Raw genomic sequence first — 17,067 nt, forward strand, 5'->3', positions numbered from 1 at the left:
ACTGAATTCTCTGACCTACCAAGTATACAGCAACAGCTCCAGTCCTCCGTGAATGCTGTGGTGATTGACGTCACCCCAGAATCACCACCAGTCATTGGTACGTTTACAAGCACATTATATAAGTATGCACGGATAGGTTATTTGATCTTCCATATCTTGAGTGACATAAAGATACTGAGCTAGCGCCAAGCTTATTTTTTCTGACATGGGGATTTCTCTTAGAACAGGGCTTGTAGTTAAAAGAGGCAGCACTCGTAGCTTAAAAAGATGTCAAAGCACGTTTGGTCAGCAAGTTTCAACATTTTGCAAAGTTCGTTTTACCATATTTTCTTCCGTCTTCTTTCAGCTGAAATCGATGCCAAAAAGGATATTGTATTCCTTCTTGATGGCTCAGATGGCACAAGGAATGGTTTCCCTGCCATGCGTGATTTTGTTGAAAGAGTGGTAAAGAAACTCAATGTGGGAGCAAACAGAGACCGTGTCTCTGTGGTCCAGTACAGCAGAGATGCAGAGGTCCAGTTCTATCTGAACACGTACACCTCAAGAGATGCTATAGGAGATGCAGTCAGAGGGCTCAGACACAGAGGAGGCAGACCTCTCAATACAGGGTCTGCCCTCCAATACGTCAGAGTCAACATTTTTACAAACTCCTCTGGTAGTAGGCACCAACAAGGTGTTCCACAAATCTTAATCCTGCTAAATGGTGGAAGGTCTTCTGACAGCATTGACATCCCAGCATCTGCTCTCAAACAGCAGGGAATCTTTACAATCAGCATTGGAACACAGAGCTCTGACAACAACGAACTCCAGAAGATTTCTTATGATCCGAGCTATTCTCTGTCCGTGCCTGAGCTCACTGACCTTCCCAATGTCCAAGATCAGCTTTCCTCTGTAATGAGCAGAGTCCTAAGGGCAGTGCCCAGGACACCCACAGTGACCGGTAAGCCAGATATACATCCCAAACACGTGGCAGCATGACAAGTTGGCTGGTATTGGAGTGTATCGGAAGGTTATGTGGTTAGGGCAAGTCCCTGTCAGATCTTAAGAGTAGAAAGACAGGCAAATCGCACAAGTAATTTGACTTTCGCTCGTTAGAGGTTGGCACACCAAGTTAATATGTCTCACATTTTGTGTACCACAGTGGACAGACAGCCAGTCGGAAGAGATGTTGTTTTCTTGTTGGATGGATCTGACACCACAAGAAATGGATTTTCAGCTATGAGAGACTTTGTCCAACGAGTAGTAGAGACACTTAACGTGGACGACAAAAGAGATCGTGTCTCAGTAGTTCAGTACAGCAGAGACGCAACTCTCCAGTTCTATCTGAACACATATATGACAAAGGGCGAGATCCTTGAAAGTGTCAGAGGTCTGAGGCACAAAGGTGGAAGACCCCTCAACACGGGAGCAGCTCTCCAGTACTTGAGGGATAATGTCTTCACAGCCTCTGCCGGCAGCAGGCGGCTTGAGGGAGTTCCACAGGTCCTAATTTTGCTAAGCGGTGGAAGGTCTTTTGACAGTGTTGATGCATCAGCTGCTGCTCTCAAACAGCTGGGAGTGCTGATCTTTGCAATCGGAACCAGGGGCTCCGATAGCAGAGAACTGCAGAAGATTGCCCACGATACCAGCTATGCTCTGTCTGTGACTGAATTCTCTGACCTACCAAGTATCCAGCAACAGCTCCAGTCCTCCGTGAATACTGTGGTGATTGACGTCACCCCAGAATCACCACCAGTCATTGGTACGTTTACAAGCACATTATATAAGTATGCACGGATAGGTTATTCGATCTTCCATATCTTCAGTGACATAAAGATACTGAGCTAGCGCCAAGCTTATTTTTTCTGAGATGGGGATTTCTCTTAGAACAGGGCTTGTAGTTAAAAGAGGCAGCCCTCGTAACATAAAAAGATGTCAAAGCACGTTTGGTCAGCAAGTTTCAACATTTTGCAAAGTTCGTTTTACCATATTTTCTTCCGTCTTCTTTCAGCTGAAATCGATGCCAAAAAGGATATTGTATTCCTTCTTGATGGCTCAGATGGCACAAGGAATGGTTTCCCTGCCATGCGTGATTTTGTTGAGAGAGTGGTAAAGAAACTCAATGTGGGAGCAAACAGAGACCGTGTCTCTGTGGTCCAGTACAGCAGAGATGCAGAGGTCCAGTTCTATCTGAACACGTACACCTCAAGAGATGCTATAGGAGATGCAGTCAGAGGGCTCAGACACAGAGGAGGCAGACCTCTCAATACAGGGTCTGCCCTCCAATATGTCAGAGACAACATTTTTACAAACTCCTCTGGTAGTAGGCACCAACAAGGTGTTCCACAAATCTTAATCCTGCTAAATGGTGGAAGGTCTTCTGACAGCATTGACATCCCAGCATCTGCTCTCAAACAGCAGGGAATCTTTACAATCAGCATTGGAACACAGAGCTCTGACAACAACGAACTCCAGAAGATTTCTTATGATCCGAGCTATTCTCTGTCCGTGCCTGAGCTCACTGACCTTCCCAATGTCCAAGATCAGCTTTTCTCTGTAATGAGCAGAGTCCTAAGGGCAGTGCCCAGGACACCCACAGTGACCGGTAAGCCAGATATACATCCCAAACACGTGGCAGCATGACAAGTTGGCTGGTATTGGAGTGTATCGGAAGGCTATGTGGCTAGGGCAAGTTCCTGTCAGATCTTAAGAGTAGAATGACAGGCAAATCGTGCAAGTAATGTGACTTTCGCTTGTTAGAGGTTGGCACACCAAGTTAATATGTCTCACTTTTTGTGTACCACAGTGAACAGACAGCCAGTCGGAAGAGATGTTGTTTTCTTGTTGGATGGATCTGACACCACAAGAAATGGATTTTCAGCTATGAGAGACTTTGTCCAACGAGTAGTAGAGACACTTAACGTGGATGACAACAGAGATCGTGTCTCAGTAGTTCAGTACAGCAGAGACGCAGCTGTCCAGTTCTATCTGAATACATACACGACAAAGGGCGAGATCCTTGAAATTGTCAGACGTCTGAGGCACAAAGGTGGAAGACCCCTCAACACGGGAGCAGCTCTCCAGTACTTGAGCGATAATGTCTTCACAGCCTCTGCCGGCAGCAGGCGGCTTGAGGGAGTTCCACAGGTCCTCATTTTGCTTAGTGGTGGAAGGTCTTTTGACAGTTTTGATGCATCAGCTGCTGCTCTTAAACAACTGGGAGTGCTGATCTTTGCAATCGGAACCAGGGGCTCTGATAGCAGACAACTGCAGAAGATAGCCCACGATACCAGATATGCTCTGTCTGTGGCTGAATTCTCTGACCTACCAAGTGTTCAGCAACAGCTCCAGTCCTCAGTGGATACTGTGGTGATTGACGTTACCTCAGAATCACCACCAGTCATTGGTACGTTTACAAGCACATGATATAACTGCATGGATAGGTTATTCGATCTTCCATATATGCAGTGACATAAAGATATTGAGCATGTTTCTTTTTGCTGGGTTGTGAATGTATCTTCAAAAAGGCTTGAGATTGAAAGAGGAGTCACAAAGTAACCTAAAAAAAGTGTCAAACCCCATGATGTTTAGTCTGCCATTGTCAGTATGAAGCAAAATTTGTTTTACCATACGTCCATCCTTCTTCTTTTAGCCGAAACAGACACTAAAAAGGATATATTTCTTCTTGATGGTTCAGTTGGCACACAAAATGGTTTGTTAGTACTGTTTGTGTTAGTACTTGTTGCAAATATACTTTTACATCCATATTACATTAGGTAACATTGTATTTTTGCCTCATACTTGTGAGAATTCTGCGTGTGACTAAAGCATTAAGGAGTGGGACTATCTAGGACTCGCTGCAGTGGGCTCGGACAACCACTAGGTATTATCTGTGAGCAGACAATACTGTATCATCTCTTTCTCTTTCGGACTTATCAGGTCTTATCAGGTTGGTAGTGCTTTCTTCACGTATTCTTCACTCACGCTTAAAGTAAAGGATGACGCAAAAATACAGTGTTACTTACTGTATCTACACACTTGTTTATTGTTTGTGGTTATGCCTGTGAATTAATCTCATTCACCCAAGTTATTGTCTTTTCAGGGCATAGAATTGATTGCAACTGGATTTGTTCAGATTGTCTTAGAAGTTGTGTTTGTGGTTATCTCCCAGAGGCTTTAAAAGCCAACAGTTATGCTCTGTAATCTAAACAGGTTCTTAGGACAGTAACATAGTTTTTTTTATATTCCTGAAATTTGGTAAAGCCACACATCCAGTTTGGAGGTCACATCACTTGATTACCTCTTTTTTACTTTCCACACTTTTTCTATCTCCTGTCATGCTCTTGCTAATTTTGAGCTTCTCTTTCCTTTTCATAAACATGTTATTGTCACTTGGGAATGTGTCATCAATCACAGCTGCCATCTTGCACCGACAAGTTGAATGGCCATTATGACTTCATTAGTCATTCTTGAGCATCTTTGAAGATGTCATCCATTGTAACCTTAGGCCTTCCAGTTCATATCCTTTTCACCGAGGCAATACCTAGCTTCATCTTACATCCTGCTTCTATGTGCTCTACTATCTCAGGGGCATGTTTGTCCAGTCACTAATAATGCTAGACCCTGTTTTTTATTTATTTTCTACATATTGTGTGTGCGGGCTGTCTTTCAGAACAGCCTTTTCCAGCCACTGGTAGGACTTGCTCATATAGAGCCTGTGCAGAACAGAAGTGGAGACAGAGCATGTCCTTTCTGTATATGCAACACTTGATGTTCATCTGTAAAACAAGCTAAAAATCAGAATCCATTTGTGTGGCATTAATTCCCAGGCATTCTTGGAGGTGATCCAGGCAGTGCACAAGTAGTTTTTTGGGTCTTCCCATCCTGAGCTACTGCATGGTCACCAAGCAGCTGCTACTTGGCTCCTAGTGCCATTACCTACTCCTTTGTGAGCCTCGCTCATGCGCCTATTGATTTTAGCTGTAGCCGCCCCATTTTTTGGGGCCAAGCCCTTTTCAGCCTTGTGATGACTTTTGTTTGTGCTGCCAGGCGCCCAGAAGTGCATTCAGTTTTCTTAGCAGCAGGTGTGGTTCATGTCTAGGCCTGGTGTTTCCCAGCTTTTTGTACTTTATTTCTCAGATGGCTGCCTTTTCATTTATGTCCACTATACACAAAGCATTGGTGTTCTTCTAAGGTTTTTCTAGTAATCGTCCCAGCATTTGGCAGACCGGTTCATAGAAACCCCCCTTTTCAGTTACAATGCACTGTGGATAGTTCAGTGGCGAAACAAACAGTTCTACTTTTCTTATGTAACGCTTTAGATAGGCAGCCAGAATGTTAGGCATTTGTTTGTTTGTCACTCCAAAATGTTAACTCTCAATCTTATAGGTTGATGTTTTTTTTCCTTCAGCCTAATAACAGCACTCGTAACTTATATCGATCACATTGCTCCTCATTCATGCACTGACAATGCAGCACCAGGAACAACTCAGGGCTCTTTATCTTGTAAAATGGACACTTTAAAAGTGAGCATTAAACCAACAACCTTTAGTTTAGGAAACAATCACGAGACTTACGTTTTTCATTCGTTTTAAAGTACGAATGGAGTAGACTAGTAAGTGAAAAAATTGTGTTAACAATAGTTATGAAATAGAAAAGGGATAGGATTGAATAAGATCTGCTTCTTTAGAGGCCTTTTTGGACATGTTGAAATGTGAAACTGTCATGTAACTTTATTAGGATTGTACGGTATACCGGTACTAGTATAGTATCGCGGTACTAATGAATAAAAAACGGTACTATACTCTGTTTGAAAAGTACCAGTTCATCTTTTTTTTTACGGTCATGACGGTGAGTCGTCGTCCCGTCGTGACATTGCTGGTTTTACGAGCAGAGAAGCATGTTCGGCAGCGCACAATTACAGAGTACCGTATTATAAGTCGCAGTTTTTTTCATAGTTTGGCCGTGGGTGCGACATATACTCCGGAGCGACTTATGTGTGAAATTATTAACACATTACCGTAAAATATCAAATAATATTATTTATCTCATTCGCGTAAGAGACGAAGCAAATGGCAGCAATCGTCACACACACGTCAGCAATCGTCACTCACACGTCAACCAATAAGAATTCGGCGGGGGCGGGTCATGGCAGAAGTGCATTGTGGGTCATGGTATGCTAACTGCTATATGCTATACGCTACTGCCGTAGCTATTAAAGTGGATCACATCAACATTGGCGGTAACTTATAAAAACTGAGAAGGGCTGAACTAAAATGGCACCGAAAAGGAAATCATATACTGCAGATTACAAGCTGGACGTAGTGAAATATGCAGCAGAGAACGGCGATCGAGCAGCAGAAAGAAAGGACATACCAGAGGCGACACCGGGGAGGAAGATTTCATCGGATTTAGCGATCCGGAGTGACAGATTGTTTGGTAAACGTTTAGCATGTTCTATAAGTTATAGTTATTTGAATGACTCTTACCATAATATGTTACATTAACATACCAGGCACGTTCTCAGTTGGTTATTTGTGCGTCATATGGCGTACACTTATTCAGCCTGTTGTTCACTATTCTTTATTTATTTTAAATTGTCTTTCAAATGTCTATTGTTGGTGTTGGATTTTATCAAATAATTTTCCCCAAAAAATGCGATTTATACTCCAGTACGACGTATATATGTTTTTTTCCTTCTTTATTGTGCATTTTCGGCCGGTGCGACGTATACTACGGAGCGACTTATAGTCCGAAAAATACGGTACTTACAAGTAGGGCTGGGCGATATGGCCTTTTATTAATATCTCAATATGTTTAGGCCATGTCATGATACACGATATATATGTTGATATTTTGCCTTAGCCTTGAATGAACACTTGATGCATATAATCACAGCAGTATGATGATTCTATGTGTCTACATTAAAACATTCTTGTTCATACTGCATTAATATATGCTAATTTTAAACTTTCATGCTGAGAGGGAAATCCCAGCTAAGTCAATTTACCAAAACTGTATTTATTAAACAGTTATTAAGCAGTGGCACAAACATTCATGTCATTTCCAAAACAGAAAGTGCAAGATTGTCAGAGAAATTTTAATACAAGCTATAAGTGCACTTTTGTGAATGATGTCACCAAGATGACTTATCAAAACAACACTAAATTAAAGTGTACTTTTTGTACAGAACGCCACTACAATAGTTTAAAACAAATAAAGTGCACTTTTTTGCATGATGTCACACAAGATATTTCAATAACTCAAATAAAAATGAGCTGCATAATAGGAAATCAAATAGTGTATGTCCTTCGCTATGTGGTAGGTTACTGCGGACGTTATCTCCTTCTGTTGTTGATTTTTTTTTTTCATACGGTGTTGATCTGGAAATAGTTGCTACGGCATTTTGTTGGTGTGGCACCGGCCGAAGATGTTGACATGCAGAGTTTCAAGCACTCCTCATTCTCTAGCGGGTGACTTTTCAAATGATGCTACATTAGCAGTGCTGCTACTTTTTGTAGCAACGCTTTTGCTGCATAAATGTTGAACATATTCCCGCTTGAAGCCAAACTACCGCCAGACGATGGATCCCGTGCTGTTTTTCTTGGGAATTAATTCTTCCTCCATTTGTTACCAGATTCGCACCTCTCTCTCTCGTATTACCACCCACACCGCACCGTTAGCATCACAGCTAACATTACCATGTCGCTACCTCTCTGCTCCGCGGGAGCGTGTGATGTTGCACACGTGTCGTGTGTAAGAAGGTGCGCTTGTTTTACGTCTCTGTGAAAAGGAGAGACAAGAAAGAGAGGGAAACGCATGCAGTGTAATGCCCACAGTCTAAAGCAACTGCGTGAGAGTGTATACTCAAATATCACGATATAGTCATTTTCTATATCGCACAGAGACAAACCCGCGATATATCGAGTATATCGATATGTCACCCAGCCCTACTTACAAGCAGACACGGTGTGTAGACAGAAAAGGGAAAATGGGCGCATTTTGGCTTAAAAACTAACAATGAAGGTGAAGCTATAACACTAAAATGCCGCTCAGCAAAAGGGGCTTTAAAACATGGCTAGCTGGTTAGCAACTAACATCCATCTGCAGACAACAGTGTTTGGCAGTGTACTTCTAAATCACTAATCCTCGCCTCCATGGTGACAAATAAAGTATGTTTCTTAAAAGTATCATCCCTGCAGGACAAGGAATAGCTAAACATGCTTCACTACACACCGTAGGAGGATACAATAGCTCACCAGCTCCTGAATGCAAACAAATGCCATGGGTGGATTTACACCTAACATCCACTGTAATGATACCAAGTACAATAGTGTATCTAGTCGATACTACTATGATTGATATTTTTCATCATCACAAAATCTTTTTTCTTTTTTTTAAAATTCATATTATGTTTATAAACTCAGGAAATGCATCCCTGGACACATGAGGACTTTGAATATGACTAATGTATGATCCTGTAACTACTTGGTATTGAATCGATACCTAAATTTGTGGTATCATCCAAAACTAATGTAAATGAACAAGTGGATTAATGTTACTGTGTATGTCAGCAGCCAAATTAGGAGCCTTAGATTGCTTACCTACTACTAAAAGACAAGTTGTCTAGTATGTTCACTATTTTATTTAAGGCCAAAATTGTTCTTTGATTGCAATAAGAAACATATGTTTAATATACCGTTAGATTTTTTGTTAAAATAAAGCCAATAATGCAATTTTTTTGTGTTCCCCTTTATTTAGAAAAGTATCGAAATACATGTTGGTACCGGTACCAAAATATTGGTATCGGGACAACCATAAACTTAATGTGTGTTTAAAATAAACTAATGCCATAACCAATATGAGAAAGCAAACTATTACAGTTTAGCTAGAGTTATGTTCAGCATCCACTTTTTGACAATATAGTGACACGAAAGATGCTGTGTTGTCTGCGGGTGTATTAAGGTAAAAGGTACCATGAACATCATCAAATTGGAAATACTGTCACAACTAACAATGAATAAAATGTCAGGCTGTTATGTACTCAAATATGCACACAGTCTTTGTGTTGTGCTAAAAAATAAAACAGAATAGATTATTATTTTTAAAGTAAAATGTATTTGCTACTTATTATTGACTCAATGTGTTTGTTTATGTTCTTTATATGCATCAATATAATTATCCTGACCATTTAGTGGTCAATTGTACGGAATATGTACTTCACTGTGCAACCTACTAATAAAAGTCTCAATCAATCAATCAATCAAAGTTCTTTATACAAGCGGTTCTTCAAATAAACATTAAATCTGATGTTCTTTCCTTGGCTTTGTTGACATTCACATGCTTAACATAGGATGCATTTTAAGTGTTATTCCTTTGATGCTAATTATGTTGATTATCTGTGTTAAATTTATGTTATAAACCAACACACGTTTAGGGTTAGGTTTAAGAAGCAGAAAGTAAACTATTTTTTTCTCTCTTTTCTTCAGCCGAATCGCAGGGCCCCAAAAAGGACATCGTCTTTCTGGTTGATGGATCTGATGGTGTTGGACGGGAATTCCCTATCATCCAGGAGTTTATCCGTAGAGTTGTGGAGAGTCTCAATGTGGCTGAAAATAAGATCCGGATTGGTGTGGTGCAGTTTGGTGATTATGCACAGGCTGACATGTATCTGAACACGCATACAGCCAAAGAAGGAGTTTTGAATGCAGTCAGAGGAATCAGGCAGCGAGGAGGAAGACAGCGCAACCTGGGCCAGGCCTTGAAGTTTGTCAGTGATGATGTTCTGACTGCCGCACGTGGTAGCAGGAAACAAGAGGGTGTACCTCAGTTTCTGATTGTTGTTTCCAGTGGGTCTTCCACAGATGATGTCAAACGTTCAGCATCTTCCCTGAAACAAGCAAGAGTTCTTCCGTTTAGCATTGGAACAACAGATGTAAATCCTAAGGAGCTCCAAATGGTGTCCTACACACCCAACTTTGCCTACACTGTAGATGATCTTCCAGGATTATATACGGTACAAGAAAACCTCATCACCACTCTCACTGAATTATCCGATGACGACATCACCAGGATGATTCCAGTTTTTCCAGACTATGATGGTACCTATACTTTTAAAACATCTATCTGTACATTATGAAATCAAGTTTTATGTATTGAGTGCCATGCATATGTTATTGGAGACTCCAAATTGTCCAGCCCAGGGTGTAACCCACCCCTCACCCAAAGTCAGCTGGCATAGGCTTTAGCTCACTGACGGCGCTGAACAGGACAAGCAAACGAAAGTAATTGAATACATGAATGAATTGATGAATATTGTTTTCGGCTTTATACTTTGCTAAAACATGTATTGACATTGTGATTTCACATAGCTACATTTTGAAACGTGTAATCCGTAACCATACCCGGTTTCCTTTGTTCCATACAGGAATTGTACCAGCAGTCACTGGTGGAGAAAAGAGGGATGTTGTGTTTCTCATTGATGGTTCGAGTGCGGCACGAAACGACTTTCCTTCCATCCGTGAAATGATACAAAGAGTTGTGGAGAAGCTAGATGTTGGACTGGATAACGTCAGAATTTCAGTTGTACAGTATAGTGATGATGCGACAGTAGAGTTTCTCTTAAAGGAATATTCCACCAAGGAGGAAGTACGCCAGGCTGTGACACGACTTCAAAGCATTGGAGGAAATCGTCTTAATACAGGTCGTGCTCTTGAGTGGGTCTCCAGAAACATCTACCAAAGGTCAGCAGGAAGTCGCATCGAAGATGGAGTGCCACAGTTCCTCATTTTAGTTACCGGTGGAAAATCTACGGATGATGTGTCTACTCCAGCTGACCAACTAAAGAGAAACCACATAGCACCCATTGCCATTGGCTCAAGGAATTCAGACCCAGATCAACTAAGGCAGATTTCCATGACGCCTGAGCTGGCTTACACAGTTGACAGTTTCCAGCAGCTTCCCGCGGTGGAGCAGCGGCTCATTGATTCAGTCAAAACAATATCAACTTCTGATATCATCAATAGCTATACACCTCCAAATGTAGACCTTGGTAAGTTAAATCAAGAGCTATCAATATCACTTTTTCATTTTAAGGCACAAAAAAAGGTTTTCAAACAATAATTACTGTAAAGTATTCCAGTAAATATGACTTGCTCTGTAATGGTTTCAGTTAAACTGTAAGCATCATCCTCATTAGAACAAAATTAATTAAAATGTCAAATTGTTATATCATATACACTGCCAAGATGTATCAAATGTTTCATTCATACCAAATCTTTGTTATACTGTATAAACATGTACTTTCTTGAATGATAAAGCTGATATTGCATGTATGCGCAGTTGCACTCAAAAATTTTGAAGCCCCCTACATTTCCAGTATTTACAATATATAGAAATTTTCACTAACTGGACAATTTTAAAAGGGATGGTAATATTAGTTACTGGTGTTGGGCGCTTCAAACACAATATGAGAGTTTGGGAGCTGCGCCCATCGGTACACTGTATCTGTGGACCCATCAACCATAACACACAGCAAATCATATTTGCGTGCCCTGTATTCAGCCCACCAGAAAAGCTCAAGCATCAACCTGACCAACCCCAACTTGGATACAGTGTGCCGGTTGCAAGGGCTGAACCAAGCTGTGAAAATATCTCACATTCAATAACTTAGTGTTGTGCAATTGAAATGTTTGTTTTATTGTTCATTGCCAACTACTGAAAGTTTAAAAACAAACGGTACAGTGGCCAATTAATAATTTTGAGTTCAACCGTGTTGTAACTACATGTATATTTTGTCAAAAAGAACTAAAAAATGTGTGTACAGTATGACAAATCAAACAATATATAGAGGTAATTCAGTGAACTAAATTGACCAGTTAAACCCCTAACCCTAATCCTTACCATAAATTTCAGACTATAGAGTGCACCTAAATATAAACCTCACCCACATTTTATTTTGTACATATATAGGCCACACACATTTATAGGCTGTCAGATGTACACATTGACACATAAAATAATTATACAAGCACTTGTGTCTATTTACAAAATGTATGGCATACAGTTTTCTGATTTAACAGTTTCATGGCTTCACCATTACCTATTAGGCAATTGGTCTGACGTGGAAAAGGGCTAAAAATATCAGATGCTTTTATACATTTCATAAATAACTCAAATTAGTAATTAAAAAAGCTAAATAGAATCTAATTTCTTTTTTTGTTTATTTTACAGGTATTTTAGACCTTGGAAAGAAGGACATTATATTCCTCATTGACGGCTCAGACAACACTGGGGCTACGGGTATTGCTCATATCCGTGACTTCATTCTGAACATTGTTAAACAACTGGAAATACAGCCTGACCAAGTGCGTGTGGCCGTTGTCCAATACGCAGACAAAGTTAAAACAGAATTCTCTCTCAATTCACATGACAACAAACCAGCTGTTATCTCAGCTGTCAATAGACTTCGTCAAATCGGTGGTCGATCTTCGGATCTGGCTGATGCCATTGAATATGTGATACAGAATGAACTAAAGCCATCAGCTGGTGTTCGTCCAGTGGATGCCTCCCAGCATCTTGTGGTTCTCACAGGTGGACGTTCTCCCCAAGATGTGTCTATCTATGGACCTTTGCTCAAAGGATCCAGGGTCAACTGCATTGGTATTGGATCAAGTGGGGCAGACAAAAGGCAGTTAGCCCAAATTTCAACCACGTCAGAAGATGTCCTTCAAGTTCCTACGTTCCCAGGCCTGCCAGCAATCAAAGACAGGTTCATTTCAAGATTGAGTGGAAACGTCCTTGTGAAACCAACCATAGATGAGATTCCCAGTGAGTGCTGTAGAAATGAATACAATTTTATGACATGTTGTACCTTTTTATATCATGAATGTAATAACTGCTACTAACTCTATTCTGTCATCATCAACACATTTTTCCAGCACAAGGTTTGCCTGCACCCAAGAAGGCTGATATCGTGTTTTTGGTGGATGGTTCTATAAACTTGGGCAGAGATAATTTCAATGAAGTGATGGCATTTGTCAGTAACCTAATAGATTTGTTCTTCAATGATCGAGACAACATAAGGATTGGACTGGCTCATTATGCCACAGATGTGACCGATGTCTTCTACCTCAACACCCACAAAAACAAGCAGGACATTGTTAGTGCCACTGAACAAGCAGAATACAAAGGGGGGCGAAAAATCAACACTGGGGCTGCCATTCGGCACGTTCAGAATGTCCACTTCTCTAAAGAACGAGGCAGTCGAAAAGATGAAGGCACTCCTCAAATCCTAATGGTTTTCACAGGAGGACGGTCATCTGATGACGTAAAATCAGCAGCGCTTGGTTTGAAGAATAGCGGTGTGAGAGTATATGCCGTGGGAGTGGGTGACACTGGGAACGATTTAGAAAACCTTGCAAGTGATTCTTCAGCGGTAGCTCGGGCCAGAACCTTTCAGGAGCTTTCAGAGCTCACTGAGCAAATCCTGGAGACGTTAGATGATGAAGTGAAGGGGAAGCTGTGTGTTGGAGTACAAGATGTTGCTAAAAGTAAGACGCATTGTTAAATTATATTTTTTGGAATACATTCCCAAATAGTTTTGCACAACAGTCATAGCAACAATTATTTTAAAACGTTTTCAAAGTTTTGTTTTTATTTTTGTACCATTTCCAGCCTGCAACCTTGAGGTGTTGGTGGGCTTTGATGTTTCTGCACAGAATATCTTCAGTGCTCAAACCAACCTCCAGAGCAAGATGGGCGCTATTCTGCAGAGGATCTCCAAAATGTCAACCATCAGTTGTTCTTCTGGGCAGATTCCCACTATCCAAATTGGCATGCTTGCCATCGACTCTGCTGGACAGCCTGTCCAGTTGGATTTCACTGACAATTCTGACAAGCTATTTGATGACTTTAGAGCTCTTAGAACTCGCGGCCCATTTGTCCTTACCAGCAAGACCATCTCAGCTTACACTGACAGATTCAGAACCAGACAAGATAATGCTGTCAAGGTTTGTTTTTTAGATAATCCTGATCACGCTACAGTAGGGCTTTCCAATAAGGGTTTCTGCACAACGCATGAGATCATGCTTTGCATGGGGATCAAGTACATTTTTTACTCAATCAAGTACAAATTAATGTATAACGTTTATTTTGTGCTGGTCTATTCAAATAAAAGTATGAGCTGTTAATGTATATGTAATCAAATCAGCAGGGGATCAAATACTCATGATCTCCACTGTCATTACTGGAGACAATTAATAGTATTTTATTTTTCTCCCTTCAAGGTTGTTATTCATCTGACTGATGGTCTGGATTCGCCCTATTCTGAATTAAAAAGACGAGTTGAAGAGCTCCGACAATCAGGTGATTACTTTGTGAAATGCAAAATTTCGTGAAATCATCATAACAGATTCATCAGAAAATATAAATATTATGTCTACCATCAGGAGTCAGCAGTTTCATCCTTGTTGGGCTCGAGCGGGTGCTCAAATTTGAGGAAGCTGCTTTACTGGAATTTGGTCGCGGCTTCAGGTACACCAGACCTCTACGACTTAACGTCCTGGACTTGGACTATGAGCTCATGGAGCAACTCGTAAGTTTAACTAATTTGTAACTTAAATAAGTCACATAGTGAAATCAAATCAGTAGATTACGAGTATGAATCTTGAATTTTCGAAATTTAAATGATCTCCCTGGGTTTCCTCTGTTCTTTTGGCTGTCTCGTGGTACGTCTTTCTACCAGTTTGAACTAACTCGCGTTGTTTCCTGCCAATATGGTGTTGTTTTGATTTTACGTGGTGAATGCTGGGATGCATGATGTCATGTCCCACAGTTAAATGATAAATGATAAATGGGTTATACTTGTATAGCGCTTTTCTACCTTCAAGGTACTCAAAGCGCTTTGACAGTATTTCCACATTCACCCATTCACACACACATTCACACACTGATGGCGGGAGCTGCCATGCAAGGCGCTAACCAGCAGCCATCAGGGGCAAGGGTGAAGTGTCTTGCCCAAGGACACAACGGACGTGACTAGGATGGTAGAAGGTGGGGATTGAACCCCAGTAACCAGCAACCCTCCGATTGCTGGCACGGCCACTCTACCAACTTCGCCACGCCGTCCCTAAGTTCTATTGGAACTGAAAGTAATATAATAATTACAGCTCTAACTTACTTTATTGTAAATGTTGATCCAAAATCAGAGGAGAAGGCGCAAGCTGAACAAGTTGAATACAAACTGGAAATGGCCAATTATGCAAATAAACTGATCACGTCATTTGTCAACTTTTAGGACTGCCATTAGGTACTTTCCTTGTGTGGGTGTTGGCAACACTAACGTGTGTGTGCGCTGTAGATGTTGTCGTGCTTTTGGAATCCTGTAACCTGGTCCTTAGCAGCTTCTCCCTGGTTAGCTTAGCTTCCTATACGTGGTGTCCTGTGGAGAATTCAGTGCTAGACTTCGTTTCAAATATAAGGCTTGTGAGGACTATGCTTTGGAATGCCGCCACAAGAACAACAAAGGCCAAGCAAAGCGCATGAAGAATTATGTATATTTATTCACACAAAGCACAAGTAGATGCTGCAGTGGAAAAAAAATGGAGTCCCAACAATAGAAACTTTTTTTGTTGTGTAGGACAATATTGCAGAGAGAGAATGCTGTGGAGTACCATGCAAGTGTACAGGTGCAAGAGGAGACCGAGGGTCTGTAGGACTTTCTGGACTTAAGGTAACCATTGGTCCAAATGAGAACATTTAATTACAAAACCTGTGGTTATAAATTGTTTTGTTTTTGTAGGGTAGTCCAGGAGCTGCTGGAAGCCAGGGGCATCCTGGAGATGAGGGTGGACCGGTAGGTGGTATTCTGCCATGGCATGTGGTCTCCATAAAAACTCTTACTACAGCTGTAAAGCTTTGGTTTTAACGCACCTAAGAAACTTTTCTATGGATTATTCCCTTTCTTTATTTTCATGTGTCAGCATATTTACTCTCCTTCTCTAATAGGGAGAGAGAGGTCCTCCTGGTGTGAATGGAACTCAGGGATTCCAAGGGTGTCCTGGACAGAGAGGTTTCAAGGTAAACATTGATAAGCTTAAATGTTTATATTTAATATACAGTCAAATATATGTATTTGACTTTATTATTATGTACTGTACATACTGTATTTAAAATTAAAGTGCATGTATGAGTCCTAATGCGATATTCCTTCCTTCGCTCAGGGTTCCCGGGGATACTCTGGAGAAAAGGTGATGTCATTTTCTTTTCAGATTGAAATTATGCTTGTAAAATGAAGTGAAGGAAGCTAACAACTCCTTATGTGGTGCAGGGGGAAGCTGGAGAGATTGGCCTGGATGGCATTAATGGTGAAGAGGTGAGGGAGAATTCTGCGATTTTATGATTCATCAGTTTATGTTAATCCAAGAACAACCGTAGTAACTGATGACTTTGCTTCTTTTCAGGGCAACAGTGGCGTGTCTGGACCCTCAGGAGACAGAGGAAATCCTGGCAGAAGAGTAAGTCATGGATTTAGTTATTAAATACATGATGGCTACAATACGGTATACTGCACATATTACATTTACTTTGTTCTTCTGTGCTTACAGGGTCCTAAAGGTATCAAGGGACAAGCAGGAGACAGAGGAGAAACAGGAATCAGAGGAGACCCTGTGAGTTTTCTTGATGTTTTGTTCAATGCAAATAATTGCTGTACTATCATATTCAGTGTCTCCAATGTGCCTACAAACTTAATATTTAATGGTGATTGCAAAGATGTTTCTAAATAAGAAGCCATAAAACATGTTGGATGTTCTGAACTGGGTTTTCTGCAGTTTTGTCCTGGACTTGAACTCATCAAGTCCCTAAGTGACATGCAGAAACATTTAGGAGAGCTTGTCATGTGATAGTCATGTAAACGCATATAAAGGAGCTAATGTAGCTCATTTGCAAAAGATTATTTGTTGCCATTCAAGTTCATTTTGGATTCATTTGAGGACCTTTCCACCCAATCAGTGCCATTTGCTTGTCATAATTCTCTCAAAAAACACCTTTTTTCCAACCCTAAATCTGATAATTCACTTATTCAACTAC

The 17,067-nt window shown here is 40.9% G+C and overlaps 1 protein-coding gene across 2 annotated transcripts in view; it reads left to right on the forward strand.

Moving 5' to 3' along the window:
- Positions 1 to 17,067, forward strand: part of LOC133663380 (collagen alpha-3(VI) chain-like) — a 124,656-nt gene that overhangs the window by 77,195 nt on the left and 30,394 nt on the right. For both annotated transcript variants that reach the window (XM_062067805.1, XM_062067806.1), the window contains 14 exons: positions 9,468 to 10,079; positions 10,406 to 11,029; positions 12,211 to 12,807; positions 12,918 to 13,529; positions 13,654 to 13,988; positions 14,265 to 14,343; positions 14,427 to 14,572; positions 15,617 to 15,709; positions 15,779 to 15,832; positions 15,985 to 16,056; positions 16,200 to 16,226; positions 16,307 to 16,351; positions 16,440 to 16,493; positions 16,584 to 16,646. In XM_062067805.1, coding sequence (XP_061923789.1) covers positions 9,468 to 10,079; positions 10,406 to 11,029; positions 12,211 to 12,807; positions 12,918 to 13,529; positions 13,654 to 13,988; positions 14,265 to 14,343; positions 14,427 to 14,572; positions 15,617 to 15,709; positions 15,779 to 15,832; positions 15,985 to 16,056; positions 16,200 to 16,226; positions 16,307 to 16,351; positions 16,440 to 16,493; positions 16,584 to 16,646 — 3,413 coding nt within the window. The remainder of the gene's footprint in view (positions 1 to 9,467; positions 10,080 to 10,405; positions 11,030 to 12,210; positions 12,808 to 12,917; positions 13,530 to 13,653; positions 13,989 to 14,264; positions 14,344 to 14,426; positions 14,573 to 15,616; positions 15,710 to 15,778; positions 15,833 to 15,984; positions 16,057 to 16,199; positions 16,227 to 16,306; positions 16,352 to 16,439; positions 16,494 to 16,583; positions 16,647 to 17,067) is intronic.

Source organism: Entelurus aequoreus, linkage group LG13 (assembly GCF_033978785.1).
Source record: "Entelurus aequoreus isolate RoL-2023_Sb linkage group LG13, RoL_Eaeq_v1.1, whole genome shotgun sequence".
Classification (NCBI taxonomy): Eukaryota; Metazoa; Chordata; class Actinopteri; order Syngnathiformes; family Syngnathidae; genus Entelurus; species Entelurus aequoreus.